Source organism: Salvelinus alpinus, chromosome 25 (genome assembly GCF_045679555.1).
Source record: "Salvelinus alpinus chromosome 25, SLU_Salpinus.1, whole genome shotgun sequence".
Classification (NCBI taxonomy): domain Eukaryota; kingdom Metazoa; phylum Chordata; class Actinopteri; order Salmoniformes; family Salmonidae; genus Salvelinus; species Salvelinus alpinus.
In genome coordinates this window covers 30,833,222-30,861,217 of record NC_092110.1, presented here as the reverse complement: position 1 = coordinate 30,861,217, position 27,996 = coordinate 30,833,222, and the positions used below count along the sequence as shown (strand labels likewise).

General features: G+C 47.5%; 1 protein-coding gene across 8 annotated transcripts; it reads right to left on the bottom strand.

Moving 5' to 3' along the window:
* Positions 1-4: 4 nt before the first annotated feature.
* On the bottom strand, positions 5-24,057 carry LOC139553802 (homeobox-containing protein 1-like). 8 transcript variants are annotated; one of them, XM_071366490.1, is made up of 10 exons: positions 21,364-21,507; positions 16,850-17,407; positions 7,863-7,948; positions 7,486-7,596; positions 5,494-5,650; positions 5,232-5,314; positions 2,970-3,065; positions 1,883-1,977; positions 1,244-1,702; positions 5-794 (listed from the first exon to the last, which is right to left on the bottom strand). In XM_071366490.1, the coding sequence occupies exons 2-10, from the start codon at positions 17,404-17,406 to the stop codon at positions 426-428; spliced, it is 2,013 nt and encodes a 670-aa protein (XP_071222591.1). In that variant the 5' UTR covers position 17,407; positions 21,364-21,507; the 3' UTR covers positions 5-425. The 8 variants fall into 8 exon arrangements, with proteins under 8 accessions (XP_071222591.1, XP_071222584.1, XP_071222583.1 ...); XM_071366483.1 differs by lacking the exon at positions 21,364-21,507 and adding an exon at positions 19,803-19,876; XM_071366482.1 differs by lacking the exon at positions 21,364-21,507 and adding an exon at positions 23,813-24,057 and having other exon boundaries at positions 7-794.
* Between the last annotated feature and the right edge of the window lie 3,939 nt (positions 24,058-27,996).

The following is a 27,996-nucleotide window of genomic DNA, read 5'->3' as shown; positions in this document are numbered from 1 at the left end:
CATAATTGCAAAAGGGTTTTCTGATGATCAATTAGCCTTTTAAAATTATAAACTTGGATTAGCTAACAACGCGCCATTGGAACACAGGAGTGATGGTTGCTGATAATGGGCCTCTGTACATCTATGTAGATATTTCATTAAAAAAATCTGCCGTTTCCAGCTACAACAGTCATTTACAACATTAACAATGTCTACACTGTATTTCTGATCAATTTGATGTTATTTTAATGGACAAACATTTTTTGCTTTTCTTTCAAAAACAAGGACATTTCTAAGTGACCCCAAACTTTTCAACGGTAGTATACACTCCCTCTTTCTTACTGTGATGTACACACTCCTTTCCCTCCCTCTTTCATACTGTCATGTATACACACATCTTTCCCTCCCTCTCATCCCTCCCGCTCATCCACAGCCCCCCCCTTCCTCTAGTTGGGCTCCACCACCTCGGTCTTGATGTCCCTGCCTGTCCCGCCCAGGGCCAATCCTCCCCCCGCCTGCGTGGCCAGGGCGAGGATGCTATGATTGACGGCCGCCATCTCCACTGCGAGAGTGATGGGGTCCTGGTGCTCCAGGGCATTGCTGTGATTGGTGGAGGAGTCGTCCTGGAGGGAGGGGGGGGAGGGGGCAGACCAGGACACACCTGTCAGTCTGGAACCTTCCGTCACTGCCCCCTGAGCGAGACCCGCTCCCGAGAGCAAGGAGCGGCAAATCAGAGAGCTGGCCCTCTGGGCGGCCAAGCCCCCCCTGCCCGAGCCGGGCCAAGCCGCCAGCCAGCTTGGCAGCAGGGTGGGCACCTGCAAGAGGGGGAGGAGTCATGGGTCATGTTTACACATCTGTGGTCTTCAACCCTGAGACAGACAACTGAGCAGCGCATTTACTACGCAAAACCACAAATCAGTTCACAGACCACATCTGGGTTTGAGACCCCTGATCTACACTGACATGGATAGCTAAAGCAAAGTCTAACGGGTTGATTTCCACTGTCCTGCTTTTTCAGATGGAGAATCTCCTGGAGACGCACCCTTGTTCGGTTACGGAAGACAACTGGCTCGCATGGTCAAACGCATGCAAACAAATGATAAGAATTTGTTTTCCCCCCCACTTGCTGATTAGCTATCCGTCTAACAGATTTGGTATAGAGAAAAAGTTCTGTACCAAACATGGAGTACAGTATGAATATGTAAACCAAAATACAATAGGAGTAACAGGATACAGGATACAACAGGATAACAGGATACAGTACCTGTGTGGGAGAGGACAGGTCTCGTCGACTGAGACTGAAAGGTCTGGTCACAGCTCTCTTCTCAAACAGAGGAACCTCACAGCCCTGTAGGTAAACAAAGAGGCTGAGACTGAAAGGTCTAGTCACAGCTCTCTTCTCAAACAGAGGAACCTCACAGCCCTGTAGGTAAACAAAGAGGCTGAGACTGAAAGGTCTAGTCACAGCTCTCTTCTCAAACAGAGGAACCTCACAGCCCTGTAGGTAAACAAAGAGGCTGAGACTGAAAGGTCTAGTCACAGCTCTCTTCTCAAACAGAGGAACCTCACAGCCCTGTAGGTAAACAAAGAGGCTGAGACTGAAAGGTCTAGTCACAGCTCTCTTCTCAAACAGAGGAACCTCACAGCCCTGTAGGTAAACAAAGAGGCTGAGACTGAAAGGTCTAGTCACAGCTCTCTTCTCAAACAGAGGAACCTCACAGCCCTGTAGGTAAACAAAGAGGCAAGGTGTTAAACCACGCCCCTTGGCTACAACATACAACACAAACTGGGAGAGAACATTTCACTTTCTCAGGGGTGATCCATCATGTGTATCATAGACCACCTGTCAGATACAACAAAGTGCATGGGTTCTGGACCACTCCACTTTCTTACGGGTGGTTACCTGGTCAGAGAAGTCATTCCCGTCGATTTCATCGCTGTTGGAGTGTCCTCCAGGGCTCTGGACTTCGATCCCATGGCTCTCAAGGATTGCTGCTTCTTCGGAAAAAAACAGACCTGATCATAACATATCTGATGTCTACCACACACACAGACTCTCTACCACACACACACTGACACACAGACTCTCTACCACACACACACAGACACACACTGACACACAGACTCTCTACCACACACTGACAGACAGACTCTCTACCACACACACAGACTCTCACACACACACTGACATACAGACTCTCTACCACACACACAGACACACAGACTCTCTCTCGCACACAGACACACAGACTCTCTCTCGCACACAGACACACAGACTCTCTCTCGCACGCAGACTCTCTCTCACACGCACACAGACTCTCTCACACGCACACAGACTCTCTCTCACACGCACACAGACTCTCTCTCACACGCACACAGACTCTCTCTCACAGACTCTCTCTCACACGCACACAGACTCTCTCTCACGCACACAGACTCTCTCTCACACGCACACAGACTCTCTCTCACACGCACACAGACTCTCTCTCACACGCACACAGACTCTCTCTCACACGCACACAGACTCTCTCTCACACGCACACACACACACACAGACTCTCTCACACACACACACACACACACAGACTCTCTCACACACACACACACAGACTCTCTCACACACACACACACATACAGACTCTCTCACACACACACACATACAGACTCTCTCACACACACACACACATACAGACTCTCTCACACACACACACACATACAGACTCTCTCACACACACACACACACATACAGACTCTCTCACACACACACACACACATACAGACTCTCTCACACACACACACACACATACAGACTCTCTCACACACACACACACATACAGACTCTCTCACACACACACACACATACAGACTCTCTCACACACACACACACATACAGACTCTCTCACACACACACACATACAGACTCTCTCACACACACACACATACAGACTCTCTCACACACACACACACACCGAGGGGGTCGTAAACGCTACCTATGTTGGCACGTCTCTTGATCTCTTTGCGGCGGTTGGCGAACCAGTTGTAGACCTTCAGAGACGTGACCTTCTCCAGATCAGACAGCTTCTTCCCTGCACTCACAAACACACACACACACACACATTCTCAGTGTTACAAGTGTACTTACTCAATATACAGTGCCTTCAGAAAGTATTCACACCCCTTGACTTTATACACTTTGTTATGTTACAGCCTGAATTTTGTGTCTACACACAATACCTCAATGTCAAAGTGGATTTATGTTTTTAGAAATGTTTACAAATGAATAAAAAATGTAAAGCTGAAATGTCTAAAGTCAGTAAGTATTTTGAGAGTCAACCCTTTCGTAATGGCAAGCCTAAATAAGTTCAGGAGTAAAAATGTGCTTAACAAGTCACATATACTGAACAAAAATATAAACACAAATTGCAACGATTTTACTGAGTTACAGTTCATAAGAAAGTAAGTCAATAGAAATAAATGTGTTAGGCCCTAACCTATGGATGTCACATGACTGGGCAGCCATGGGTGGGCAAAGCTTATGGTAGAGAAATTAACTTGCAATTATCTGCAGTCAGCATGCCAATTGCACACTCCCTCAAAACATCTGTGGCATTGTGTTGTGTGACAAAACTGCACATTTTAGTGACCTTTTATTGTCCCCAGTACAAGGTGCACCTGTGTAATGATCATGCTGTTTAATATGCCACACCTGTCAGGTGGATGAATTATGTCGGCAAAGGAGAAATGCTCACTCACAGGGATGTAAACAAATTTGCGTCCCACATTTTTGTGCGTATGGAAAAATGGGATCTGTAATTTCAGCTTGTTTATATTTTTGTTCAGTATACTTCAGATGAGTAGGCAACACTAACCAATAAGCCATCCATCCTCAACAGCTCCCTCCTGTAGGCCAACACTTTTGTTCTGCAGAATGAACGAGTCGTGCGTTCCAACTGGCCACCACCATTCAGCAGCGGTTTTGGTGAATCACATAACCCATCTCCTGCACATTAAGAGTGGAAGTCTGTTCACATAGTTGAACTCGTTTTTGGATGGCGCTTTTATGGCGATGTGGGTGCCGTCTATTGCTCTGTTCGTATTCGGGAAGACCATTGATGGCAAAGAAACCCCTCTTGACTTCAATCTGTTGTGTGATGGTGTATGGAAATTGTATGGTACAGTTCGTTTTGCTGATGACTCAAACATTGGCTCATCGAGGGCTGTGAGATTCCGTTCTGCAAGCTGCCGCTGACATGTTCGCTTTTTTATTTTTTTATTTTTTTTTTTTTTTTTAAATAAATTTTATCCCCTTTTCTCCCCAATTTTCGTGGTATCCAATCGCTAGTAATTACTATCTTGTCTCATCGCTACAACTCCCGTACGGGCTCGGGAGAGACGAAGGTCGAAAGTCATGCGTCCTCCGAAGCACAACCCAACCAAGCCGCACTGCTTCTTAACACAGCGCGCCTCCAACCCGGAAGCCAGCCGCACCAATGTGTCGGAGGAAACACCGTGCACCCGCCCCCCTCAGTTAGCGCGCACTGCGCCCGGCCCGCCACAGGAGTCGCTGGAGCGCGATGAGACAAGGATATCCCTACCGGCCAAACCCTCCCTAACCCGGACGACGCTAAGCCAATTGTGCGTCGCCCCACGGACCTCCCGGTCGCGGCCGGCTGCGACAGAGCCTGGGCGCGAACCCAGACTCTGGTGGCGCAGCATAGCACTGCGATGCAGTGCTCTAGACCACTGCGCCACCCGGGAGGCCCGACATGTTCGCTTTTGTCTCTGCCAAATGCAGCTTGTGCCAAATCTTAAAACAGAGCAAGATCTCCGTATTTAATAATTTCACACATGCCTTGAATTTAACACATTACTGTAGACCTATTTTATATGGATTATAAATGGTAACGAATGCACTGATGTGGTCAAATTATACAGCATATATCCTGTCAAAATATGTTACATGAATTCACAATGAAATCGAAAATGATTTAATTATTACTCTCACAATTTCAACATATATTTTCCCCATTCTGCGCTTGACAAACCGTTTCCTTTTTCCACCACTTGGTAATGTGCGTACTCATGGTCATGGTCATTAATTTGGTATTTTGTGTAGATAGTTGACACAAAATTACAATTAAATCCATTTTAATCCTACTTTGTAAAAAAATATTGGGGGAAAAAGTAAAGGAGTTTGAATACTTTCTGAAGCCACTGTCCTTTCTCTAGACTTTCCTCCTGCTGGTTCTCACCTGGCTTCTGGATGACAGCGTTGCAGGCGTTAGCGATCTCCTCTCTTTTAGCTTCATCGGGGTACTGGTTCTCATTGAAGTAACTGGAAGAGAAAACACAAATAACCACAATACTATTTACTAGGCAATATTCACTTTGTTCCAAATGTAACGGAAGCTCTTTTCCCCACGAACACCCCTTATCTAGCACAACAACACGTCCCATCTGCCTCCCTTTCAACCTTTCCCTCCTCCTCATCACCACTCCCTCTCTCCTCCTCACCTCTCCATCACAGACAGACATTCTTTCCTCCAGGTAAAGCGACTGCCTCTGCGCAGACGGAAGCTCCCGGGGGTGGAGCTTATAGGGGGCGGAGTCTGCCGCAACTCCAACACGTCCTCCAGAGCCATGGGGGCGGGTCGCATCATCAGAGTTGCACCTGGAGACACAACCATGATGTAACCATGGAAATACAACCATGATGTAACTAGCCATGGGTGTATTTAGTGAGGTGAAACGTTCAGAATGTTTGAAATCTATTTGGAAAATGCTGTGATTTTCATTGTTGATGAGTACATTTATGATGATTCAGCACCCTATTGTATAGAAGAACAATAACTTTAGAGTATTATATTGGCTGTGTGGCGACTATAAAAGAAGAACCTGTGGACAGTAATTCACAGTGAACCCCCTCTGAAGCCTCATCAAATGTAGTGTGTGTGTGTCTGGACAGAAATATGGATTTGTTTACAGTATGTAGTGAGTGTTGGTGTTTCTGCCATAGCACCATAGAGCATTAACCTAATGAACAAGGAAAGCTGCTGGATGGCTGTGACACACACACAGCCAGGGAAAGGTGGGTTGGGAATGTGATTGTTTACATATAAATATGTAACTGATGTGACGATCTATGGATGTTCTTGCTTGTGCTTGACTAGAACCTACATGTATTACTTCCTGACTGCAAATCTATGCATGTTTTTTTTTTAAATTGTAACTAAAATAATAAACTACAATAATATGTTATCCATCTAGATCGATACAGTCAACACAGATCAGCAGGTTTTAAAATCGGGGCCTCGAGTTCCACACCACTGCTGTTTCTTCCCCTCTAATCAGGGACCAATAAAGACCTTTAAGTGGACTATTGGGCCAATCAGTGGCATGGATCAAGCAATCAATTAATGACTAGGGAGAAAGAAGAAAACCCTGCAGTACAGCAGGGCTGGAAGCCCGGATGTAAATAGTTCTGCTGTATGTAGCACTGTACACACTTACACTAATTGTCTATAGGTCCTGTGACATACACAGTCCACCAGGGCGCGCCACTACACCCTCCCCTCAACACAGACACAGAGGCCGGTGTGATTTCACAAGTTTGCTTTTTATTAAAAATCTGTTTTTCACCATGGTCATATACAGTCAGACACCAGTACTCTTTAAGGTCTAGCTATAGTCATCATAATAACGTATTCAATGAGGTTTATACAGCGCTTAAAACACTTTACATTTCTACTCAATTGTAGTAGCAACATCATAGCTATACAACTACAAATACTGCTACTCAAACACCTGCCACTAATGAGCATTTGAATATTTGTGGCTGTGATAGCTTATTGGCTGCTGCACCCAGAGGGTGGGACACAGGAAATGGGAAGTGACACATTTGGACACAGGATGGAGTCAGACACACAATGGGGTTGTGGGGGCAGAAACAGGTTGTAGGGGAGTTGGAAAGGTGCTGTAAAAGGATTTGGGGCGGGACAAATACTGACTGGAACAGTTTGGGGAAGGACTTTAATACTGCATGGGGCATGTCTGAGGAGAAACTATGTCCATTGAAACAGAGGGGGCGCAAGAGGGCATATGGGTAGTGTAGTCACATGTAGTGACTACAAACAAAGACAGATTTGGCATTAGTGTCCCCTAGAAAAGTGCATTACATTGGGCAAAAGTAACAGTTTTTACTATTTACTAGGGATACATAGCGAGGATTTGGAAGGGCCATCATTACTTTCCAGCCCTAGAATGTCAAGAAATAGTCAATGGACTCACCCATCAGTTGTCATCATATAACCCCTTCTGCCCTCTCTAGTTTGTGCAGAATCAGAGAGAGTGTCTAATAGTGGATGGAACGGGTGGAACAACTGAAGAGGGACTGGACAGACGGGAGGAGGCTGGAGGTGGGGGGGCTGAGGAGGGGGTCTGCCAACGGGTGGAGGACGTGGAAGTGGTGGTGGGACTGGGCATGCGGGTGGTGGTGGTGGGCATTACCAGGGGTGGTCTTCTCCAGCTGGTACCAGCGGTAGAAGGCCCTCTTCTTCTGTTCGCTAAGGTCCGAGCCCTGCTGCAGCAGCCAGTGGGAGATACGACTCTGACTGATACCTGGAGGGAGGCGGGGAGGGGGGACAGAAAGAGACAGAGAGAGAAAAATATGGGAGAGGGAAAGGGAGAAAGAGCACAGAAAGCAAGATTTATTAACTAGCCAATGCATATACAGTGGATGAAGTACTTGCTATGTGTCATTCAAGCCACACTAACACTCCTAGAAATCATGATGATGACTCTGTTTTAAGTGTACACCAAAGTGAGCACAGTTCCACTCCAACATAGTGTAGTGTGCTGTATTAGCCACTAGGAAGCATACTGACCTGTGACCTGAGCCACCACAGCCTGAGAGATGCGCCTGTTCCCCAGGAATGCCTTGATCTCCTCCTTGATTATGGCACTGTCCCTTCTGGAGGGAGAGAGATAAAGAGTGAGAGAGCAAGCGAGCGAGAGAAAGCGAGAGTGAAAGAGAGCGAGAGCGCGAGAGAAAGAGAGCGAGAGAGAAAGAGAGCGAGAAAAAATAGAAAAGAGAACATTGTTCTCTTTACTTGGAAGCTAGAGAGAGGATGGTGTAAGGAAAAGAGAGAGAGGTGACTGTGGAAAGATGGAGAGGAAATGAGAAAATGAAGATAAGCCATGAAGAGCGGGAGACCGGAAAGTACAATTGAGTTGGATAGGAAGGAAAGACTGAATCAAAAACAGGAAATATGAGGGGCTGAGAGAAAGCAAGGAGAAGAGGGGTAAGTGCAGAGAAAATGTGTGTATGCCAAGGTTATTCGTTGTCATTTTGTTTTAATATACTCCTTCAAGACTGTTGGAAAAGCATTCCTCATGAAGCTGGTTGAGCGAATGCCAAGATTGACAGCTTTGAACAAAGGCTACTTTGAAGAATCTAATATATATTTTTGTTTTTTGGTTACACCATGATGTCATATGTGCCATTCCATAGCTGATGTCTTCACTATTATTCTAAAATGTAGAAAATAGTAAAAATAAAGAAAAACCCTTGAATGAGTAGTAAACTTTTGACTGGTACTGTATATATAATTATTTATTATTATTAGTTTGTCAGTTAAGACTTTTCAGATTTACTCTTTTTATTTATACTGAACAAAAATATAAACGTAACATGTAAAGTGTTGGTTGAATGTTTCATGACCTGAAATAAAATATCCTGTAATTTTCCATACACACAAAAAGCGTCTCTCAAATTTTGTGCACTAATTTGTTTACATCCCTGTGAGTGAGCATTTCTCCTTTGCCAACATAATTCATCCACCTGACAGGTGTGGCATATCAAGAAGCTGATTAAACAGCATGACCATTACACAGGTGCACCTTGTGCTGGGGAATGTAAAATGTGCAGTTGTGTCACACAACACAATGCCACCGATGTCTCAAGTTGAGGGAGCGTGCAATTGGCATGCTGACTGCAGGAATGTTCACCACAGCTGTTGCCAGAGAATGTAATGTTAATTTCTCTACCATAAGCCGCCTCAAATTTGTGAGAATTTGGCAGTATGTCCAACCGGTCTCACAACCACGCTAGCCCAGCACCTCCACATCCGGCTTCTTCACATGTGGGATCGTCTGAGACCAGCCACCTGAACAGCTGATGAAACTGTGGGTTTGCACAACCAAATAATTTCTGCACAAAGTGTCAGAAAGCGTCTCAGGGAAGCTAATCTGTGTGCTCGTCGTCCTCACCAGGGCCTTGACCTGACAGCAGTTTGGGGTCGTAACCGACTTCAGTAGGCAAATGCTCACCTTCGATGGCCCCTGACAGCATGTATGGTGTCGAGTGGGCGAGCGGTTTGCTAATGTCAACGTTGTAAACAGAGTGCCCCATGGTGGCGGTAGTGTTATGGTATGGGCAGGCATAAGCTACGGACAACGAACACAATTGCATTTTAAATCAATGGCAATTTGAATGCAACGAGATACTGTGACGAGATCCTGAGGCCCATTGTCGTGCCTTTCATCCACCGCCATCACCTCATGTTTCAGCATGATAATGCACAGCCCCACGATCTTCCATGGCCTGCATACTCACCAGACATTTCATCCATTCAGCATGTGTGGGATCAGGGCCTAACACCCACCACCTGCGGCTAGATTTTGGGATTGGCGGTAAGATGTCTATTTCACTAGCCACGCAAGAATTTCACTCGCATTTAGGAATAAAAAAATGGTCAAGTATTATCATATTTATAGTAAAATAAATGCTGCAGTAGCTGTTTTCTAAGTAATTCTGCCATTTTGTTTCATAGCTGGTAAAATATTCCCACAAAGTCAAAGAACTACGAATCCTATATAGCCTATCCCAACTCGCACTGCAACACTACCTGCCTGGGGGCTGTGTGCACGTGAAGAGCTGCGCACAGGCATAAAAGTTGGTCTAATATACTTGGGTTTCTTGGCTATTTACAGTTTTGTTCACAAGCTAGGTTGTTTTCGATGATTGAATTTCAACTGCTAGGGAAGAGAAGATAACGCCTCTACTAGTCAGACTAACATGCTGACCACACCAGTCGCGTGCGCTGCAAAATACATTTGCACATACATGTTATTCAATCATTGCGCGCGCCAACAAACGTCTGCGTTGCCAGGCGCTAAAATAGAAGTTGATTCTATTGTGGCACAGAACACGCTGCAAGTCCTGCCTCTCCCCATCTCCTCATTGGCTTTTAGAAGCATATACCCACATGCCAGCTCCTCATTGGTTATACCCACATGGGTGATTGAAAGATGAAGAGGTCGATTATGGTAATACACCTTATTATGAAAGTTGCCAATCGCCATATAAAGTCCAAAGAAGAGAAAGCCTGGAAGGAGTAGAGATGACTAGAAACGATTCAGTTGACCGTTTGTGTGGATTAATTGTCAGAGTAGAGGACCTTGTGCATTTCAGGTTAAATAACAACTCAATGTGTATATACCAGGACAAATTAGCTAGCAACAGCAAGCTAGCTAGCTAAATAGGATAAATTAGATAGCAACTGCAAGCTAGCTAAATTGCCATAAACGTTTAATGCTATTCGACCTGTCCCCAAATGAATATAATTGGTTCAGAGATTGTTTTGATATTTCAACCAGCATGTCCTGATCACATTTGGTGTGGGGGGACAAAATACAATTGAACAGGATGGCGGACGCACGTGCACAAACATGACAGGAGTCGCGTTACCACGGTAACATCCCACCCTTAAAGGGGCAGGTGAATATTTTAGTCTCATCTGTGATATTTTGTTTAAAAGACTAAGGTCACAAAAACAATATTAAACAATATACCACATTACTTCTTACAAGTAATATATTTCTTTTTTTAGAAACATTACAAAGCATGCTAATCAATTTTTGTGTGTTTTGTTAGTGTAATTTTAACAGAAAAAAGAATGGTTAGCAGCAAAAATATTTGAGTGGCTGGTAGATTTTTCAATCTACCTGCCACAGTAGCTGGTGGACCAAAAAGTTAATTTTAGGCCCTGTTTGGGATGTTCTGGATCTACGTGTATGACAGTGTTCCAGTTCCCGCCAATATCCTGCAACTTCGCACAGCCATTGAAGAGGAGTGGGACAACAGTCCACAGGCCACAATCAACAGCCTGATCAACTCTATGCGAAGGAAATGTGTCACGCTGCATGAGGCAAATTATGTTCACCCCAGATACTGACTGGTTTTCTGATACACGCCCCTACCTTTTTATTTTTAAGGTATCTGTGACCAACAGATTCATATCTCTATTCCCAGTCATGTGACATCCATAGATTAGGACCTAATGAATTAATTTAAATTGACTGATTTCATTACAGTATATGACCTGTAACTCTGTAAAATCTTTGAATTTTTTTCAGTATAGTTTCAGTCCCATAAACACATTTCTATTTCCTGTTTATATGATTTAGTGTCAGTGTCAGTGTCAGTGTTAGTGTCAGTTTCAGTGTTAGTTTCAGTGTTAGTTTCAGTGTTAGTGTTAGGGACAGACAGCAGCCTGGGAGGCGAGGTGTTGTAGGCATATGGTGTGTTTTTTGTGATGTCACTTCTTGCCACTGGGGGGCACTAATACATAGAGTGATGGGCCAGGACCATAGACATAACATCTCTGTATCTGTGTCATGATGGTGTTTGTGAGAGCATGGGCAGCGCCATTGAGGCCTTCTCCATCTGAAAGTCTAATTTTCTTGTTCACAAGTAAAATTCATTGGCTGATCCCTCCTGATGACCCGGCTGTCACGACTCCAACCCGGTCATCAGGAGGGATCAGCCAATGAAGCTCGAAGCCCCGAGTTGACTAAATAAAAATGGTGTAAGTCGTCAATGGCACAGCCATTGCTAACATCGGCTTTTGGCCAATAGAGGACTCCACACAACTCCATGGCCAGGACATAGGTTTGGTTAGGTTTATATTATAAATCAATCCTAACGTGACTTGGATTTAAAGGTTAGACTGGTGCAAGAAATATGGTGGAAGGAATCTCTTGCCCTTGTTAACACCAATCCAATGTTGTTGTTTTTTTACTTTAGTAGATGTAAGAATGATCATGTATCTTTACCTGACGGAAAGAAAAATCAACTAATGAAGTCATGTCACATTTGACATGTTTAATATTACAGAAACATAACATGTATCACTAACTAACCCCTTCCAACAGGATTAATAAAAACACCTGGACCAGCAGCAAAAACATACGCAATACAACACTTCTTTACAAATCTATCAGTTCACAGCCAGACAGCTTGTGTGTGTTTCTGTTCAACCAAACAATATTCTGGTTCACCTACTAGAAGATTGCATTCCAAAGAGGTGGTCGTTCGGTTTCTCAAGCCTGATGGCAGTTGTCCACAGACAGAGAATATTCTCTCCACGAACACTTGGGATGCAGAGGCAGATACCAGATCCAGTGCAACAGGGCACAGCTTTCAATAACCAGCCATCCTTGCCTGCCAGAACTAGAGAGGTGAGTCTAAACATGCCCCCCACCCCAAACCTTTTCCAGGTATTTCGACACTTAATGCTCTGCCAGTCTGACCCTCCAGCTGGACAGTGACTCAGACACAATCTTCAATGAGAGGAAGCTATACTTCTGAAGCACTGTGGTTGAGATACTTGCTAGATTCATCGTGTTGGCATCTTCCTGGGGTCCTGCCGCTCCACGGCTGTACCCTCTAATTTTCTGAAGTACAAAATACTCTGCTTGCCTCATTAGTGACTTCATCTCTGTTGAGCGAAGTGCCAGGGACACACTTGGGTCCATCAGGCAAGCTGCTCCAGGGGTTGGATAGAAGTTGGCTACCAGAGGAGTCAGTATGCATGTGAAGTGCTCACACAATGACTTCAGGAGGACCTGTGCCAACTGTTTTGCAGTTGACTGCAAGTGTAGTTTTGTAGTTGACTGCAAGTGTGCCTCAAGGTTGAGAAGGCACAGAACCAAATCAGACAGCGACTGGATGTCAGTTTGGATTTGCGAAAGGCTCCAGCAACTTCACAATCTGTTCTAGCTTGGCCCAGTCACGCTCCGTGCTCGCCCTCAGATTTCTTCCCTGTTAGCTGGTGATTGCTAGTGATACACAAGCTAGGTCTATTTGAAACGTTGGCATCTACTGGCAGCATAAACCCATCAGATTCAGAAGCTCAAACCCCATCCAGAAACAAAACTTTAGAAGAAAAGCACTATAACTAAACATGGTTATGGGTGATTGTCAGAGTGAATGCGACAAAAGACAGAGCGTGAGGGGGGGAGAGAGAGCGCGCGAGCGGAGGAGGGGGGGGGGGGCGAGAGCGAGAGGGGGGGGCGAGAGCGAGAGGGGGGGGAGAGTGAGAGCGAGGGGGGGGAAGAGAGGGCGAGAGGGGGGAAGAGAGGGCGAGAGGGGGGAAGACAGAGCGTGAGGGGGGGGGGGGGGGCGTGAGGGGGGGGAGAAAGCGTGAGGGGGGGGGGGGAGCGTGAGGGGGGGGGCGAGAGCGAGAGGGGGGGAGCGAGGCGGGGAGAGCGAGGGGGGGAGAGTGAGAGGGGGGAGAGCGAGAGCAAGGGGGGGGAGAGTGAGAGCAAGGGGGGGGAGAGTGAGAGCAAGGGGGGGAGAGTGAGAGCAAGGGGGGGGGAGAGTGAGAGCAAGGGGGGGGGGAGAGTGAGAGCGAGAGGGGGAGAGCGAGGGCGGGAGAGCGAGAGGGGGAGAGCGAGGGCGAGGGGGGGAGAGTGAGAGCGAGGGGGGGAAGAGAGGGCGAGAGGGGGGAAGAGAGGGCGAGAGGGGGGAAGACAGAGCGTGAGGGGGGAGGGGGAGAGCGCGCGAGGGGAGAGCGAGCGAGCGGAGAGAGCGAGGGGGGGGCGAGAGCGAGAGGGGGGGCGAGAGCGAGAGGGGGGGGGGGGCGAGAGCGAGAGGGGGGGGGGGGGCGAGAGCGAGAGGGCGAGAGCGAGAGGCGAGAGCGAGGCGGGGAGAGCGAGGGGGGGAGAGCGAGAGCGAGAGCGAGGGGGGGAGAGCGAGAGCAAGGGGGGGAGAGCGAGAGCAAGGGGGGGGAGAGCGAGAGCAAGGGGGGGGAGAGCGAGAGCAAGGGGGGGGAGAGTGAGAGCGAGAGGGGGAGAGTGAGAGCGAGAGGGGGAGAGCGAGGGCGAGGGGGGGAGAGCGAGGGCGAGGGGGAGAGAGCGAGAGCGAGGGGGGGAGAGCGAGAGGGGGAGAGCGAGGGCGAGGGGGGGAGAGCGAGAGGGGGAGAGCGAGGGCGAGGGGGGGAGAGCGAGAGGGGGAGAGCGAGGGCGAGGGGGGGAGAGCGAGAGCGAGGGGGCGAGAGCGAGGGGGCGAGAGCGAGGGGGCGAGAGCGAGGGGGCGAGAGCGAGAGCGAGAGGGCGAGAGCGAGGGGGCGAGAGCGAGGGCGAGGGGGGGAGAGCGAGAGCGAGGGGGGGAGAGCGAGAGCGGGAGAGCGGGAGAGCGAGAGCGAGGGGGCGAGAGCGAGAGGTCGAGAGCGAGAGGTCGAGAGCGAGAGCGAGAGGTCGAGAGCGAGAGGTCGAGAGCGAGAGAGCGAGGGGGCGAGAGCGAGGGGGCGAGAGCGAGGGGGCGAGAGCGAGGGGGCGAGAGCGAGAGCGAGAGCGAGGGGGCGAGAGCGAGGGGGCGAGAGCGAGGGGGCGAGAGCGAGGGGGCGAGAGCGAAGGGGCGAGAGTGAGAGCGAGGGGGGGAGAGCGAGAGCGAGCGGGGGAGAGCGAGAGCGAGGGGGGGAAAGCGAGGGGGGGAGAGCGAGGGGGGGAGAGCGAGGGGGGAGAGCGAGGGGGGAGAGCGAGGGCGAGGGGGGGAGAGCGAGGGCGAGAGAGCGAGAGCGAGGGGGGGAGAGCGAGAGGGGGAGAGCGAGGGCGAGGGGGGGAGAGCGAGAGGGGGAGAGCGAGGGCGAGGGGGGGAGAGCGAGAGGGGGAGAGCGAGGGCGAGGGCGAGGGGGGGAGAGCGAGGGGGGGAGGGCGAGAGGGGGAGAGCGAGGGCGAGAGCGAGAGGGGGAGAGCGAGGGCGAGGGGGGGAGAGCGAGAGGGGGAGAGCGAGAGCGCGAGAGCGAGGGGGCGAGAGCGAGGGGGCGAGAGTGAAGGGGCGAGAGTGAGAGCGAGAGCGAGGGGGGGAGAGCGAGAGCGAGGGTAGCGAGAGCGAGGGGGCGAGAGCGAGGGGGCGAGAGCGAGGGGGCGAGAGAGCGAGAGCGAGCGCGAGGGGGCGAGAGCGAGGGGGCGAGGGGGCGAGAGGGGGGAGCGAGGGGGCGAGCGAAGGGGCGAGAGTGAGAGCGAGGGGGCGAGAGTGAGAGCGAGGGGGCGAGAGCGAAGGGGCGAGGGGGGAGAGCGAGGGGGGGAGAGCGAGGGGGGGAGAGCGAGGGGGAGGGGGGAGAGCGAGGGGGGGAGAGCGAGGGGGGGAGAGCGAGGGGGGAGAGCGAGGGTGAGGGGGGGAGAGCGAGGGCGAGAGGGGGAGAGCGAGGGGGCGAGAGCGAAGGGGCGAGGGGGGAGAGCGAGAGCGAGGGGGGGAGAGCGAGAGCGAGGGGGGGAGAGCGAGAGCGAGGGGGGGAGAGCGAGGGGGAGGGGGGGAGAGCGAGGGGGGAGAGCGAGGGGGGAGAGCGAGAGGGGGAGAGCGAGGGTGAGGGGGGGAGAGCGAGAGCGAGGGGGAGAGCGAGGGCGAGAGGGGGAGAGCGAGGGCGAGAGGGGGAGAGCGAGGGCGAGGGGGGGAGAGCGAGAGCGAGAGGTGGAGAGCGAGAGCGAGGGGGGAGAGCGAGAGGTGGAGAGCGAGAGCGGGAGAGCGAGGGGGGGAGAGCGAGGGGGGGAGAGCGAGGGGGGGAGAGCGAGAGCGAGGGGGCGAGAGCGAGAGCGAGGGGGCGAGAGCGAGAGCGAGAGGTCGAGAGCGAGGGGTCGAGAGCGAGGGTCGAGAGCGAGAGCGAGGGGGCGAGAGCGAGAGCGAGGGGGCGAGAGCGAGAGCGAGGGGGGGAGAGCGAGAGCGAGGGGGGGAGAGCGAGAGCGAGGGGGGGAGAGCGAGGGGGGTAGAGCGAGGGGGGGAGAGCGAGGGGGGAGAGCGAGGGGGGGAGAGCGAGAGCGAGGGGGGGAGAGCGAGGGAGGAGAGCAATTCCCATAGATGTGACGTGTCTGTGAAAACACTGGAACCACACACACAGTCTTTCTTCTGTCTGCCGATACACTGCCTTCTCATTTACATTTATATTGATTCCTCTTCATGGAAAATGTGAGAGAATCAGAGGCAGCGCTGAGCTGCCAGAAATTCATTGACATTTTTTTCTCCTTCCCTTTCATTTTCATCACTCCATCTAAATCAATAGTGACTGTATCACTGCGAACAACACACAATACAAAAGAGCAGCGAAAAGGTTGACGGACAGGGCGTGTGTGTGTGTGCGCGTGTGACTAAAGTGTGGTGCCTATGTTTAGAGACAGGTGTCACCTAATGCATTACTAAACTCTGTGCTCAGGGTCTAGTTTACTAGAAAACCTTAAAAACCCGAAACAAAAATGAGGATTCTTATTAAGACACGTTGAGGTAGTGTAACATGTTTAGGTAGTGTAACATGTTGAGGTAGTGTAACATGTTGAGGTAGTGTAACACGTTGAGGTAGTGTAACATGTTGAGGTAGTGTAACACGTTGAAGTAGTGTAACACGTTGAGGTAGTGTAACACGTTGAGGTAGTGTAACATGTTGAGGTAGTGTAACATGTTGAGGTAGTGTAACACGTTGAGGTAGTGTAACACGTTGAGGTAGTGTAACACGTTGAGGTAGTGTAACATGTAGTTTGTTTGGTTCTCATGTTGTGCCTATTGATGTGTTCAGAAAAAACCCAGGCTCCTCCTCCTCACCTCAGGAGTTGCTCCACTTTGTCGTCCACGTCTAGTTCCTCCTCGCTGGCCTCAAACCCGTAGCCGCTCCCCGTCACGCCGCCACTCACCGCGCCTACACTGTCAGGAAACCGTGGTGGAGACAACTTCCCGTTCGTCATGGCAACCAGCTCATCGCCACCAACCCCACGCCCGTTCTGCGCCACCACTGCCATAGCAACCGGGGCGGATACAACCGCCGGAGGGGGCGGTGACATATCATAGTTGTTGCTAGGTGACGGCGACAGGCCACTCCCGCCACTTCCACTCCCATTCCCCAGGTAACCAGTCTGTGTGGCGGTCGTGGATGTTGATGAGGACGCCGAAGAAGATGTTGTATTAGTGTTGTAATTGGGCGTCGGTCCCTGATAGGCGGGCTGGGGACGGTGTCCGAACTTGTGTCCGTGCTGGTGATCCAGTCTGTCCAGGATGTCGAGGGCGTGGAGGAGCTCTGGCTTGGTCATCCCAGTCCTCCTCAGCCGCTGGAGCAGGTCAATCTGCTCAATGGTGAAACGAGGCTCGTCGGTATACCGAGACATCCTGGAGAGGGAGAGAGGAGAAGGGTTTAGATGGAGTGAGAGAAAAGAGAGTTTAGATAGGATGAATGGAGAAAGGAGGAGAGAAGTACAAGACTGTGGATGATACAGTCAGGGATTGATGGATGGTTGGAGAGATGGGGGCTGTTGCTGATTGTATATAGCCCTAACCAGAAAACTACTACCAGCTCCTTAGGCCCTGTCCAGAAAACTACTACCAGCTCCTTAGGCCCTGCCTGGTATACATCCAGAAAACTACTACCATCCCCTTAGGCCCTGCCTGGTATACATCCAGAAAACTACTACCATCCCCTTAGGCCCTGTCTGGTATACATCCAGAAAACTACTACCAGCTCCTTAGGCCCTGTCTGGTATACATCCAGAAAACTACTACCATCCCCTTAGGCCCTGTCCAGAAAACTACTACCATCCCCTTAGGCCCTGCCTGGTATACATCCAGAAAACTACTACCATCCCCTTAGGCCCTGTCTGGTATACATCCAGAAAACTACTACCAGCTCCTTAGGCCCTGTCTGGTATACATCCAGAAAACTACTACCATCCCCTTAGGCCCTGTCTGGTATACATCCAGAAAACTACTACCATCCCCTTAGGCCCTGCCTGGTATACATCCAGAAAACTACTACCATCCCCTTAGGCCCTGCCTGGTATACATCCAGAAAACTACTACCATCCCCTTAGGCCCTGTCTGGTATACATCCAGAAAACTACTACCAGCTCCTTAGGCCCTGTCTGGTATACATCCAGAAAACTACTACCATCCCCTTAGGCCCTGTCTGGTATACATCCAGAAAACTACTACCATCCCCTTAGGCCCTGTCTGGTATACATCCAGAAAACTACTACCAGCTCCTTAGGCCCTGTCTGGTATACATCCAGAAAACTACTACCAGCTCCTTAGGCCCTGCCTGGTATACATCCAGAAAACTACTACCGTACCCTTAGGCCCTGCCTGGTATACATCCAGAAAACTGCTGCATAGACACAAGACATGTTAACATAACCTATTATTATGCGGGAGACCATGGCAGCTCTTACAAAAGACTACGCTGAGAAACGTATGCACTCACGAACAAACATCATACAGCTTACACACTTTATCTCCTCATCAGCAGCATGCTTAGTGAAGACTGGTTCAGGAGCTACAGCACAGACATTAAATGGATTATTCTACCAACACAGACAGACAGACAGACAGACAGAGAGACAGAGAGACAGACAGACTTAGATAGTGTGAGACAGACTTAGATAGTGTGAACGGGGGGAGGAGGGTGAGAGAGATGGAAATAGAAAGAGAGAGCGAACCGTATGTGTGAGAGAAAAAGAGCTGACAGAGAACACATGCATAAGAGAGTGAGTGAAGAAAGATTGAGAGGTGAAAGGGAGGGGGTTAAGAGAGAGTGTGACTTGGGAAAAACGCCAAGAAAAATCTCTGTCCCAAGCGGCCAACCTCCACATTTTCCCTTTAAAAGAGAGTGGGGATGAGTCATAGGACAGTGTATAGGATATCACAGACAGACAAGTACATACAGTAGTGTGCAAAACATACATACACAGCCAGGACACACACCCACACACTGCATTAAAAAGCGCAGTACAGTTCAAACAGGCAGACAGAAACAGACAGGGTCAAAAACAGTAGAGGACACAACCACAGACGCAGGTGCACAGAAACATGCATGGACATACGTGCGCACACACACAGGCTAGTGTCTAGACCTACTGAATGAAGGCTGGTGGAGATGGACTAGACTTAGTCTTAATCCATATTACACAATAGTGACAAAGATACCTAACCCAAGACAGACCACAGCCTGTCGTTTCCAATGGGAGCAAATGAATTATAGTAGGCAGAACAAGCAAGGTGGGCAGAGCCAAGCACGAGCTAGCGAGATCCTATTTGCCGCGTTCTAGCATGTATTCCCATATTTCCGTTAGGGATTTCCTACTCTGAAGTGCGGGTGTGCAAATAACTCAATTCACCCTTGCACGCCTTCTAGACAATGCCATTTTTAGAAGCTTTCGCAAAGTGTAAAGTCTACAAAACTTAGTCCACTTTGTTTGTAATAGATTCTAGTTTTGGGAAAATAAAACTGCATTGAGATCAAATACGTCATAGATGACAAAATTTGCAGAATGTCATCCAAAATCCATCTTGCTCCATACTCTCCCACTGCCAGCCACTGGGCTTCCTCTCATCACCATATTTGGTAGTGAGTGGAAATGCAAACCGGATTCTTTAGATTTATACATCCGGTGAAACATCTGGCTCATTGTTCTATCTGTGCTAATGAGACCTGCCTATATGTTATGTACAGCCTTATACAACGTACCAAAACCTACCCTACATATTCTGCTCTAGCCCAGTGCAAACTCACCTGACACAACTAATAGATGAACTGGGCTAATCATCAAGGGCTTGACTAGTTGAATCAGGTGTGCCAGCTAGGTGTGGGCAGGACCAAAAAGAAGAAACCATGAGAAACAATTATAGTTAGTCAGTCTGCAATTTATAAACCCTGGGCTGGAGTCAAGCTGCTGCTCCTTGGTTCAGTAAAACAAGTTTCTCCACAAATCTTTAACTCCCTGACCTTCCTGTCTTCCTCTGGTGCAGAGGCTCTGGGGAGGACAGAGGTGTAATACCGCTGAGTTGACTAGCACTGGTCAATTATCTTTATAGATCTCTACTCAGCAGAAAGACCGGAGGGAGAGAGGGATGAAGGGTGGTGTGAAGAGAGAGAGAAATATATGCCCTGAGAGCCTCATGGCTTTTAAAAAGTTTGTGTGTGTCAGAACACACTCAGCAGAAAAAAACAAAGTCTTACACATGTACTGAGCATGTTTGAGTCTGACTGAGTGACTTATACTACACAAGCTGATGCAACTATTAGCATATTCCAAATGTGAAACCATAGATGCGGTAAAGAGGTCAATGGAACTCAACCCAAACAATAATAATGCCATGGAAACGCGTGGGGGAAAGATCCAGCATCTCCTCGTTGCCCCCCAGCAAAATTACCCTACATGTAGGCTATTGTTGCTATGTGTATTTCACACCATGTTGAGGTAAACCATTTGACTATACTGCTTGTATGGATGTCAACCCCAACACATGTTCATGTCATTGTCACCAATCAACTGCATTGCAGTTAAAAAACGACTTGGACTACCACCACAGATGTCTGTATGCTAGCTATGCTACCAGTTCATATTAATGGGAGTTAGCATTTAGCAGTCACTTCCTCTAAACCTGAAAAGTAACAACTTCTAAATGATATGCAGTGAAAACAGCCAAATATATCAAAATGGGACTTTAGTAGCCACATTGTCGGTCTGTTACAATACATCAATCATGACTGATTGTTAGATCAGATTGGTTGAACGTGCGCCAATCCGGCGTCCTTCTATCCCCCGCGGTCTGCATTCCACTGACCTCTTTGCATCCATTGTACCATGTTTGTGCTGGAAACTGCAATGCCAAGGAAATTATAGTCCTCGGGAGCAAAAGATCGTAGCCTGGTCCCAGATCTGTTTGTGCCATCATTCCAACTGTTTGGCATGACAAGGAGTTGAAAGGAGTGGCATGATGGCACGAACAGACTGGTACACAAGCTAAAAGGGCTTAGCCTGCAGCTACACATTTTTCCATGCCTAATAAACCATTCCAAGCTTGTAAACTGTTTAGTTGAATCGTTAGGACCCCTGGAAAAGAGTAGGTGCCAGGAAGATGTATTTAGCCAGATGTGGAAGGTAGCCACTAGCTTCACAGCAAATGGGAAACTTACCCTCACTCCCTGTGCCTAGAAACCTTATGGGTTACCAGGTACCTGGTGAAAGGTGGATACTGGGGTGTATTTATTATACACCATCTTTCAACGGAAACCGTTTACAGTTTAGGAACCAATGGAAGCAAACAGAACGAAACGGGGAGAGACCTACCTGAATTTGTCCAATAGAAACTCTTGTTTTCGGTGCAAAACGTTTTCCGTTTGGAGTAAACCGTTTCTGTTGCAAAACAGAATCGGCGTAATGAAAAGGCCTACACCGCTGGTGAATTTGGTGTCTGTCTGTGCTGTGGTTTTGTATTGCGAACACTGACTGCTAATCTAGTCTTGCAACACAGAGCCTACACAGGGAAATGCAATGGGTAACCCGAGTAATGATATACAAATTTGGACTAGAGGAAACATGTGCATGTTTAACTAGGGAGACTCAAACCAGAGTTGGAAAAGTTTACTGACAAGTAATTCCTTTAATCAATGACAAGCAAACATTTGGTTGACAAGTTAATCTTTAGCTTGTGGTTAAACCAACCTATTTCCCCTGTTATGGTTGCTTACTTCCAAAAGCTATAGTCAAATGCCTCAAAGTATGTGATGAGAGTGCATAATGTAAAAAATAGAATGTTTTATTTCGAAGGGGTGTCAGTTTGGTATCAAATGCGTGTCTAGATTAAAATGAAGTGGGGGCTTTCAACATGGTGACTCAAATGACAATCACGGTGAATCAACAGGGAAACGAACGCCCATGCATCATATGGCGCGGACGATCCACTCAATCACACAATCTAATAACTCAAACACAGTCCGAACAGTTATGCAATGCAAAAACAATATGCATAACCTGTAGATAAACAGCAAGCTAACACCCCAGGGGTAAGAGTTGACATCTGTTTGCTAAGTGTTTGGGGACAGGAGGGGTGTTCAATCACAGTCCAGCTCTAGCTTACTTAGCCAACCTTTGCAAATAGCTCTGTTTGACATGAACTATCTAACCAGTTGAGTATGGCATGGCTTGTGGTCAAAATTCATGTTGCTAGCTAGTGATCTAATTAGTTGAGTATGGCAGTATGGTTGTTCAATGACAAATAGCTACAGGGAACCGTTAATTACTAGCTAGTTAGTTAGCTTGACAAATATATAAACTAATGTTGTAGCCACCGATGGAACAATGACACAGATATTTCACCGGATGTGTAAATGTGAAGCAACCGCTTGGCGTTTCCACTCACTACTAAATATGGTAGTGACAGGAAGCCCACTGGGATATGGAACGAGATGGATTTAGGCAGAAATTCTGCAAATGTTCTCATCGATGAAACATTTTATCTCAATACAGTTCTGTTCCCCAAACTCGAATCTGTTGGACCAAGTTTTGTAGACTTTACCCTTTACAAAGTTTTTTTTTTTTAAATCACATTGTTTAGAAGGACTGCAAAGGCAAATGTTGTTATTTCACACGCGAACATCACAGAGTAGGCGTTCCCTAACGAAAATATGCGGATACATGCTAGAACACATAAATAGGATCTCGCTAGCTCGTGCTTGGTTTTGCCCACTATGACTCATTTGGTCTTATTGGAAATGGCAGGCTGTGGTCTATCTTGGTTTAGTTATTCAAATCTTTGTTGTAGCTATGACATCTCGCTAGTTAGCTAGCTAGTAATCTTTACAACCTCTATAGAGCAAACAGACTTTTCCAACGACTTCATAAAAGCTGACCTGGCATTAGCTATAAAGTGACCACTGACAAAGACCAATCTAACAATGGATATTAGGCAAGACCAGGGGCGTATTCTTTAAGCAAATTCTGTTACAAAACGTTTATTAAACAGAAGCAAACGGAACAAAACGGGGAGGGACTTACCTGAATTTGTCCAATATAAACTCTTGTTTTGCTCCGTTTGCTTCTTAAAAACAGTAAATGGTTTACTTAATGAATATGCACCACCATTCTAGCCAATGAGAGGACATATAGTGCATGTGAACAGGACACAGATAGATAGAGGCCTCATCTATGTATCTGTGACATTATATCATCTCCTTTTTAAAGTAGTCAATTTTCTTCTTCATTGACTGATTGCTCCTAACTCATAGGAATCCCCACCCAGTTGACTACTTTTAATATGGTGAAAGCTCTCAATAGCAATGTCCATGCTAAAACGGGTTATATCCATGATGAGTCTATCTGTCTCTATGACAACAGGCACAACTCCAATATAAAGTCATTTTTTACCCCAAATTACCGAAATGCCACGTGAGGCCACTAATATCAGTGCATTCGTAACAACCTAACTACTGTGAAATGTATATTATATTAAATAAGCCTCACGTAGCAAATGACCATTAAATGTTTTGTTGACCAAATTCGACACTCTCATTGACCTCCATAGACAAATTCTTTACTTCGTGGGCTTATTTTCGTGGACAGATGTTGGGCGGAGTAAAGCCTCTCGCCCCTCTACCACTGACCAGCAACCCTTAGCTAGCTAGCTATTAAAGTTAGCTTGCTGACTAGCATTGGGACCAGTGCCAATGACTGCGGGCGAGCCTGCAGAAATGCTAGTTATGCTAGCTAACTCACTAGCTACCAGTCTTGCAAGTCTTACCTTGATCTTAGAATCTAGGGCCCCCGTCCACCACAGCATTTAATAAACCGGTGTTTAGTTGGTCCTCGCGACAAGTCCTCTTCTATATCCCCGACACGGGAACAGGCACCAGACGGTTTTCACAATGACAGCCGTCCTCCTCTAGTCTGCTAATTTCATTTCGTGGCGAGATTGATGTGCCTTTGTCTGTCTGACAGTGGCCATATTGACATAGCAAGCGCGGTGAGGTTCTCTGGGATTCGTAGTTTTGGAAATTGCTGTTGCAGCAACGTCCCAGAAACATATGATCTTGAATGCACCCTTGATAAACGCTTAGTTTGTAACAGTATATTTGATTGACTTTGACCGCCCCCTGGCGGACTTGTTGACTAATGAGACAATCAAACTTTATCAGTGATAGAGAAGTTACTGCTTTCCAAAAAGTTTAGAAAGTTATTCACTAAATTAGACCACAATCAACTGTTTTATTGTTAATGTGTTATCATTGAGTTGTGTGTGTGTGCTTATGTGGTCCTGGTCTGGGAGAGAGAGAGACACGGTAGCTGAGTGCCTGTTAAGTCTATGGCTAGGGAGAGGGCAAGGGCAGGCTTGGAGTCACAGGCATGATGGAGGGTAAGAACCAATCACCCTTTCAAGCCTAACTTAACAGTAAGCTCTCTATAAGGGAAGAAGCAAAGTGTTAAAACATACTTTTTCTGTTGGCCATGTTATTGTCTACCTACTCACTACAGGTAAAACTGGAATACTGTGATTGGAGAAAACTCTATTCCTTAGACACATTTCAATCTATCACCCTGTTGAAATCATCAACATTCAATTTATCGTATAGCAGTGATGTCATAAAGGAGGGGCGATCATCATAATTAGATTGGGGTGACATGTTGGATGTCCTTTATGACATCATAGCTCACTGTATTGCACAACAGTCTAATCAAACATTTTTAACACCACAACTTGCCTACCTCTTTAGAGAGTAGTTGCTTTTTCAATTTGCTCAGCAACCAAACTGATTGAGAGATGCTTTAAAATGTTGTCTTTGTTAATTTGTTGGTGGCTTTCCACAGTCTGGGCGGCAAGGATTTCAAAAGGCCCTGATGCCCCTATTGTCATATTTGGATCCCCATTAGCTTTTGCCGAAGCAGCAGCTATTCTTCCTGGGGCCCACACAAAAATATAAAACACGACAAGTAACAAAACACTGATACGCTGATAGACAAGAACAGTCACACAATTTTTTTATATAACAAAGTACTAACAATATAACTAAAGAATAATGTGTGTATTAGAGTGTGTCTGTGTGTGTGTGTGTGTATCATTTCACAATCCCTATTGTGCCATGAGATGTTGTTTTATAAATGTTCTAAAGGTAATTTTGCTGTTTGCTTGAGGAATTGGAGATGGATGGGAGTTACATGTGATTATGGCTCTGTAAAACACTGTGCATTGCTGTGAAGGGACCCCTGGTGGGATGACTTGTGGGGTATGTATGGGTGTCTGAGTTATATATTATTTGGTTATGCAGAGAATCTGGAATTTATCATAATATTTCTCATAAAAAAGTTGAAGATAAGCAGTTAATATCTTGTCAACCCTCTGCCGACAGACATGGTTGCTCTGTTCTAGCTCCTAGCCAACTTTGTAGTAATTTTTTTTAACATAATTTGCTCCAAAAAGTTTTTTGCATTATTACCTACAGACAAAAATAACTTTGGGATATTAGATCAGCGGTCACTGACCAGCATTTAGATCATAAATTAGACTTCCCTGAATTGGATACTTTGTTTGAACTTCCTGAGGCAGTTCCATTCATCCCGGGAGCTGCTCCAAGACGCAGTCACAGTAGAAGAGAAAAAATATGTGGGCTCGTAATCAGACTCAGGAGGTGTGCATACCAACTACAGCTTCCAAGTATATTACTCGGTAACGCTCAGTCCCTGGACTGAGACCTTGTGGTCTTGTGGACCACAAGTGGACCTTGTGGTCCCGTGTGGCTCAGTTGGTAGAGCATGGCGCTTGCAACGCCAGGGTTGTGGGTTCATTCCCCACAGGGGGACCAGGATGAATATGTATGAACTTTCCGATTTGTAAGTCGCTCTGGATAAGAGCGTCTGCTAAATGACTTAAATGTTAAATGTAAATATAGTCGATGAGCTCAGAGCGAAGATCTCTTTCCAGAGAGACATTAGGGACTGTTACATACTCTGTTTTTACGAATTCATGGCGCCCTCTGGATATACTTTCCCTGTCCATTCAGCCAGCGGGGTTCTTCGTCCATCGTGTGGACAGGAAGAACAAACTCCCCAGGAAAAAGAAAGGCGGAGGTGTATGTTTCAGGATTAACTACTCCTGGTATGTTTGTGGTAACATACTGCAACTCAAGTCAATCAATCAATCAAATGTATTTATGAAGCCCTTTTTACATCAGCCGATGCCTTAGTGCAATACAGAAACCCAGTGTAACGGCAGATTTCCTCCTCTTCGTCAGAAGACATAGACAACCCACCCAACTCACGCCCTGACCATACTAAATAAATACAAAACAGGTCAGGAACGTGACACCCAGCCTAAAACCCCAAACAGCAAGCAATGCAGAGTAGAAGCACGGTGGCTAGGAAGAAACTTAGAGAGGAACCAGGCTCTGAGGGGTGGCCAGTCCTCTTCTGGCTGTGCCGGGTGGAGATTATAACAGTACATGGCCAAGATGTTCAAACGTTCATAGATGTAATACCATTATAATAAATAATAATAATCACAGTGGTTGTCGAGGGTGCAACAGTTCAGGAGTTGATTTCAGTTGGCTTTTCATAGCTGATCATTCAGAGTTAGAGACAGCAGGTACGGTAGAGAGAGAGTCGAAAACAGCAGGTCTGGGACAAGGTAGCACATCCGGTGAACAGGTCAGGGTTCCATAGCCGCAGGCAGAACAGTTGAAACTGTAGCAGCAGCACGACCAGGTGGATTGGGGACAGCAAGGAGTAATCAGGCCAGGTAGTCCTGAGGTATGGTCCTAGAGCTCAGGTCACACACACACACACAAAAAAAAAAAAAAGAAAGAAAGAAAGAAAGAAAGAAAGAAAGAGAGAGAGAATTAAAAGGAGCTTACTTAAATTCACACAGGACACCGGATAAGACAGGAGAAATACTCCAGATATAACAGACTGACCCTACTCCCCGACACATAAACTATTGCAGCATAATTACTGGAGGCTGAGACAGGAGGGGTTGGGAGACACTGTGGCCCCATCCGACTGTACCCCCGGACAGGGCCAACCAGGCAGGACCCCACCCACTTTGCCAAAGTCCTTTTGTTCCTCCAATCTGGAATACCTCACCATCAAATGCCGGCTGCATTACCTCCCAAGATAATTTTATTCGGTCATCGTCATGGCCATGTACCGGAGAGAAGACAAAGACAAAGACAAAGAGAGAGAGAGAGAGAATTAAAAGGAGCATACTTAAATTCACACCACGACGGCTCTCAAGGAACTACACTGGGCTTCCCGAGTGGCACAGTGGTCTAAGGCACTGCATCGCAGCACTAGAGATTCTGGGTTCGAGTCCAGGCTCTGTCGTAGCTGGCCGCGACCGGGAGACCCATGGGGCAGCGCCCTCCCTTTGGCCAATCAAATCACCCCTCCATTTTGTTCCTCCCCTCCCATAGGCAGAGTCTTAAACAGGACATACCCGTGGTAAGGACTTTTCAACGTTGGTCTGACCAATCAGAATCTATGGTTCAAGATCGTTTTGATCACACGGACTGGGAAATGTTCCGGATTGCCTCTCCAAATATTATCGACGTATACACTGATACCCTGACTACACCGCTCGCATCGCGTGCGCGAGCATTGCAAAATAAATTTAGAAATCTATGTTATTCAAATATTGCTCCCACACTGCTCGCGCGCGTTGCCAAAAGGCTAAAAAATAGAAGTCATTCCTATTTCTGACGCAGATGGCGTTGCAAGTCCTGCCTCTCCCATCTCCTCATTGGTTTATAGAAGCAGGTACCCACGTGCCATCTCCTCATTGGTTATACCCACGTGGGTGATTGAAAGACAAACTGTGTTGCCGGTTGTCGTGGTAATAATATGAAAGTTTAGATGCCAATCACCGTTTAAGTTCAACGATGAAAAAGCCTGGAAGGAGGAGAGATGACTAGAAACGATTCGGTTGACCGTTTTAAT

Excerpts from the sequence above, each read along its gene's own strand:
- LOC139553802 (XM_071366482.1), bottom strand. The coding sequence starts at position 17,406 with ATGTCTCGGTATACCGACGAGCCTCGTTTCACCATTGAGCAGATTGAC. Across the intron at positions 5,315-5,493 it reads TGTCTGTCTGTGATGGAGAG|TTACTTCAATGAGAACCAGT; the intron begins GTGAGGAGGAGA and ends TTTCTCTTCCAG. Across the intron at positions 3,066-5,231 it reads CGCTGTCATCCAGAAGCCAG|GGAAGAAGCTGTCTGATCTG; the intron begins GTGAGAACCAGC and ends TTGTGAGTGCAG.